Source organism: Monodon monoceros, unplaced genomic scaffold, assembly GCF_005190385.1.
Source record: "Monodon monoceros isolate NGI ecotype Baffin Bay Population unplaced genomic scaffold, NGI_Narwhal_1 Super_Scaffold_15, whole genome shotgun sequence".
NCBI classification, from domain to species: domain Eukaryota; kingdom Metazoa; phylum Chordata; class Mammalia; order Artiodactyla; family Monodontidae; genus Monodon; species Monodon monoceros.
In genome coordinates this window covers 64,029,286-64,035,285 of record NW_021703771.1, presented here as the reverse complement: position 1 = coordinate 64,035,285, position 6,000 = coordinate 64,029,286, and the positions used below count along the sequence as shown (strand labels likewise).

At 37.8% G+C, this 6,000-nt stretch overlaps 1 protein-coding gene across 9 annotated transcripts in view; it reads left to right on the top strand.

Annotated features, from left to right (window-relative positions):
- Positions 1-6,000, top strand: part of REPS1 (RALBP1 associated Eps domain containing 1) — a 74,333-nt gene that overhangs the window by 43,081 nt on the left and 25,252 nt on the right. For all 9 annotated transcript variants that reach the window (XM_029223685.1, XM_029223691.1, XM_029223687.1 and 6 more), the window contains exon 9: positions 5,279-5,400. In XM_029223685.1, coding sequence (XP_029079518.1) covers positions 5,279-5,400 — 122 coding nt within the window. The remainder of the gene's footprint in view (positions 1-5,278; positions 5,401-6,000) is intronic.

Here is a 6,000-nt window from a genome sequence, read left to right as displayed (position 1 = left end):
GCTCCGGACGCGCAGGCTCAGCGGCCATGGCTCACGGGCCCAGCCGCTCCGTGGCATGTGGGATCTTCCCGGACCGGGGCACGAACCCGTGTCCCCTGCATCGGCAGGCGGACTCTCAACCACTGCGCCACCAGGGAAGCCCTATCATTACTAACTTTTAAATGTAGATTGACAGTACATCAGTATGATCACACTGGGTTGTGCCTTCCAGGCACACTTTTATACATGGAAATACTTTTTGCATAAAAGCCCTTTTGGGGTTTATTTTAACAAATAATTTAGGCTCATGCTCTTCTTTTTCAGCCCTGATGCTCTGATGATGTCAGGGGCAGAGCAGAACCCTCAGGAGGGAGGCAGGGTTGACACAGTGTTCCAGCAGGAGGCTAGGTTGGAACACTGCATCAGGTAAGAGTAAAATTACACCCCTGCCTCCGTAAGGATACAGTCTTAAAGACTAACTTTTGTGGGCGGCTATGAAACTCTTTGTTGGAGTATTTATAAGGAGCCAAGTTGAAGGAAGTGTAGTTTATTTACAGACCTAATGCCTCTTCCCAGACTCATGACTGTTAGTTTCTAGAACATAGGTAATTTGCTCCTTTTCTACTGCCATTTGTTGTACTATATATGAAGTTAGAAAAGAAGCAATGTGTAATTTTGCTAATTTATTCCAGAGATAATTTTTGAATTTTCTAGGACAGTGATTTTTTTCAAACTTTCTCATCTTAGGGACCCCTTTACATTCTTAAAAATTTTTGTGGACCCCCAAAAAGGCTTTCTTTTTGTAGATTACATCTGTCAATAGTAACCCTATTAGAAATTAAAGCTGAAACATTTTTAAAAAATACTTACTGCTTTATTTTAAAATAACAAAAGTATACCCCTTACATATTAGCATAGGTATTTTTAGGAAAATAACCATATTCTCCAAAATAAAAAAATTGTGAAAAAGGTGGCATTGTTTTACACTTATGCTAATCTCTTTCATATTTGGTTTAATAGAAGACAGCTTAGAATCTCAACTAGCTGCATTCTGCATTCAATCTGATGAGTGTGTTACTTTGTTTGAGGTATATCAGGTGTTGGCACACCAAGCCCTGAGGCCAGATCCAGTCTGCTGACTGTTTTTGTATAACCTGCAAGCAAAGAGTGGTTTTTGTTTTCAAAAAAGAATAATATTTATTACACATGAAAATATATGAAATTTGAATTTCAGCATCCGTAAGTAAAAATTTATTGGAACACGGCCAAGCCCATTCCTTTGTGAATTACCTATAGCTGCTTTTGACAGCATTACAGTTGAGTGGTTGCAGCAGAGACCTTATAGCCTGCAAAGCCTAAAATATTTACTGGCTAGCCCTTTGCAGAAAAAGGATGCCAGTCCTTAGTACATGAAGAAAATTTGGCCTCACGTAGTAAAAGGGAGGACTATTTTCAGATAATTTTGGATATTCTTTGGTATTGCACCAAAACTCAACAAATGGTAATTTCTTAAAGGTTAATTGCAGTGTAAAAGCTGAAACCATATTAATGAATTGTTTGTACTGTTACATAGATCTGTCTTGAACTTGGAATGAATCTTTTACCCATGCACGGCTTTGTAACATAATGCGCTGATTATTGTAAAATATCGGTTCATTGAGTTGTACAGCTTTTTCAAACGTTGGGACATTTTATTATAAAATATCAAAAAGTGTGTTTGTTAATATCACAACCTATCTTATCAAGGAAGTACTGGGAAGCTCTTGAGCTTATAGACATGGATATACATTTTCCAAAATTCTAATCTTCACTTAAAAGCTCAAACTTTGTCATTAGTAACAAATACTGAAAATTGTTATTTTCCTTGAAGGGACAGGGTCACTTAATCCATTTTCAAGAAAATCCCTGCCTACTAGCCATGTCTGAATAATTACAGTTTATCACCTGTTCTTTCAAGAATAATAGTGGCCTGTTCAGCTGACATCTGAATCACACTGAGACAACCGTTGCACTTTAATATGGAGAAGTGCTTCATATTTGTTTCCCATTTTGCCACAGAATATTTTAAAAATGTGTTTCCAGGGGTGAGATTTAATAAAATTAATAATTTTTACTGCTTAATTGTGAACATCCTTCAGTGAAATTGTCATGCATATTTATTGATTTATTTATTTTTACATATTTTAACTGGAATGCATGGTGGTAAAGAATACAATGACTGCTATATTGTAGCAGTAATCACTATATATTTAGGTGCCACTGCCTTGATTCTTGCTAATAAGCTAGCAGTTTTACCCACCATTGCTTTTGCATATGCGAACACAGAGAAAAAGCATTATTACTATTACAAAATAATTTTGATGTTTTAGACCCCCCTAACAGTGTCATGGGGACTCCCAGGAGTCCACGGTTTGCAGTTTAAGAACTGCTACTGTAGGAAAATAACTGTATTGGAATGACTATGAAGTATAATTATTTGGGTGAATAACACTTCAGTTCTTAGCCTCAAGGGGCTGGACCCACTGCAGCTTGGTACTAGTGAATCAAAGAGGTACCCAGAATCCATCCCAAACCTGAACTTCCCTGCAGTGGGGATGGTGTACATTCTGGCCCTAAATTTGTCAGTAGAAGACTAACAGGAGAACAGAGGTCCAGGCAAGTCAAATCAGGGCCCCAGTTTGCCTTAAGGTGACATTTGAAACTTAAATAATAATGCAGTATGACTTTTAAATAGGTTCTTTTGAAAATTAATCATCCTATAGTTAATACTATTTTTATTCTATTTTTCCTTTCTTTAATATCTGCTTTGGGAGATCTTTTAAAGACGCTTCTTCATTCACCATCCTTCTGACAGAGTTTCACTTCCGGTAAACTATCAAATCTATAGCTATTATCCTTCTTTCTTTAACTCCCTTTCCTTTTGTTTTGTTTTAATTTAATAAATTTATTTTATATTTATTTTTGGCTGCGTTGGGTCTTCGTTGTTGCACACAGGCTTTTCTCTAGTTGTGGCGAGCAGGGGTTACTCTTCGTTGCGGTGCACGGGCTTCTCATTGCGGTGGCTTCTCTTGTTGCGGAGCACAGGCTCTAGGCGCGCGGGCTTCCGTAGTTGTGGCACGTGGGCTCAGTAGTTGTGGCTCGCGGGCTCTAGAGCGCAGGCTCAGTAGTTGTGGCGCACGGGCTTAGCTGCTCTGCAGCATGTGGGATCTTCCCGGACCAGGGCTCGAACCCAAGTCTCCTGATCTCTGCCCAGTGACATATGTGGTCTCCCTGCATCCCTCGTCCATCCTCTCCCACATTTGCCAAAGTAGGCTGTCATACTGCTCTGATGTAGAGCTCACTAGAAGCATCTTGCTGGTGAGGTCCAGCTCCAGTTTGCCGTCGAGCGCCTTGCCGTCCTTGCTGCAGTCCAAGTTGAAGCTGCTGTGGAGCCGGGCAGCAATCACCCCCGGAGAGCTGGGCTCAGGGGCGAACATAGAGGCCGAGACCGGCGAGTCCATCCGGGAGCGACTCTGCTCCGCCACCATCTTTAATAACTTAGGCTAATTCATCTCCCTGTGTTACCATAGGAAAAAAAGTCCATGATTTTTGTTCACACTGAAAACCACAAGCTATTTCCATGAGGAATTTGCTGCTACTATTTATTATAAATAATTTTTTCATTAGTTTTTCTCTAAGAGCATTGTGTTAAGAGGTCTTCATAGAACATTATATAAAGCATTTCTGCCTCTTATTTGTTCTGTATCACTTTGGCACTTCTACTGAGAAAGAGATAATTAAGAAAAATAGCAAGAATGCTTGATCTTAGAAAACAAAAATTTATCAAAATTTATCAAAATATGATGCTGGACTACAAATTAGAACTTGCAGTGTGATATGACTATAAAGAAATAATGTCAGGGTGAGTAAAAGGGTATTTTGAGATAGTCATGTAACAGAATAGGTGAAGAAAAATTTTGAGACTTCTTCAGAGTATCAATAGTTAATTTTGGTTTTAGAAAAATAATGGTAAAGGAGAATGAATTTAAATGAAGAAGAACACTCAAAAGTAACTCATTCAATAAATATTTGAGTGCCTAATATGTGGTAGGTCCTGTGTTAGGCACTAAAATGTGAAGGATTTACTTATGAATAGATTGGAAGGTTAAAACCTATACATTGCTAAGTTGTTATATGGCTGTCTATATAGGAATCTGAAGTATAGTACTAACATTTAATGGCAAATGTCTTTCTTTCTGATGGAGAAACTCAGGTGCTATTTATTTTATTCAACTTGCCCATGGTCAAACAATGAGATAGTGACAGATATTAGAGTCATATTTTTGATACAGGTTCTAAACAGATTAGGTACTCCCCATTAATTTGGCAATCAATGTGATTTTCAGACTGGGATTATATTCAAAGCCATGTAAAATTTGGGAAGATTGGAATGAGAATTTAGTTACCATTAAATTCCTTCTGTTTTTAAATTACAATTTGAGAGCTTGGAGAAGCCTTAACTAATTAAAAGTAGAACATGATATCACATAATACTTTAAAAACCACTTTGAAATCCTGTCATGGATTTGTAGATCTCTCAGTTAAGTCTGTAAATGCTAGTGAGCCTAACGATAAAAGTTTGTTTCGTGTGGGCTCATTGACTTTGCTTTTTGCTCATGCCTGGGCTCTTTCTCTCCTTTTGCTGTCTGCCTTGAAAATATATGCTGCTTCTTGGTAACAAGGAAGACTTGTAGAGAAAATTCGAGAGAATTAGTGTAAATCAGCAGTTCCCAAAGTATATGCCAAGGGAATATTGAGGGATTTTTATCTGATAAAAAAAGGTTTATATTTGGGAAAAACTGATTTAAACATGACAAGTCTTTGATATACAAATGTGCGTGGGGACACTCCAATAGGGAATTTTAGTATTCCCAGATTTATTTGAATAGAAAACCTAATTTTTAAAAAGATCTTACTGATTGATATTCCATGGAATACACTTTGGGAACTGGTACAAATCCATCCCTACTAGATTCAAAGTATGTGCCCTATTGCATTGCTATGTACAACACTCTTTTTCTACTTATTTCTAACTAGATTTTATTTTCATGGAAAACTCTGGTTTCAGGTAGACAGTAAGTTGCAGGAATAAGTATTGCCTGATTGTCTGATTGTTAAGATGTTTGTTTTGGGAAAGTGAGAAAAGGAAATTCAGATTATAAATTACTACTTGTGAAAACCTTCTGTTAGGTTTTTATGAGTAAATATTCCTAAACTAAAATATATTTTTTATAGAGAATTTCTCTTTTTTAAATTGCAGACGTTGGGGATCAGCCAGGTGAGGTAGGTTATTCAGGCTCTCCTGCAGAAGCACCTCCAAGCAAGTCTCCATCTATGCCGTCACTAAACCAGACTTGGCCTGAGCTGAATCAGAGCAGTGAGGTTAGCAAAGCTTCCCTTTTCTCTCACTAACATTCACTTTTTTAAGGTAAGAAGTTCCGAGCAGGGTAATTTCAGCATATAGCTCTTTCAGCATGCATGCATAGTTGAGGGACCATATCAAATGTGACTGTGATAGATATTTGTAATTATATGACTGAGGTTTTCAAAGTACTTTTTCATATGTATATACTCTCATTTAGTTTCCACCATTCATTCCTACTAAATCTCTGTGGGTTAGATGGGGCAGATGCATGAACTTAACAGTCGAAAGGGTAAATGTCTTGGACAAGATATCTTACAGCCAGTAAGCGACAAGGGCTGAGATTTGAACACAGGTCCTTTGGACGTTCAGTCAGCTAGCATACCTGCTGTGTCACACTGCCTTCTCGTTCCTGTAAGCAAGGCCTGCGATAATAGATTTGGAATCTTAGCATTGGAAGTGATGTGAGAAGCCACTAAACCAGTTTTCCACATGAAAAAAGTATTTTCTACATTCCAGGCTATTCATAGTAATTTATTTTATTTAATACAAAATGGAATGATTTAACCCTATTAAATACAGTGGTTAAAGACCATGTTATATAAGACCAAGCCCAGCGT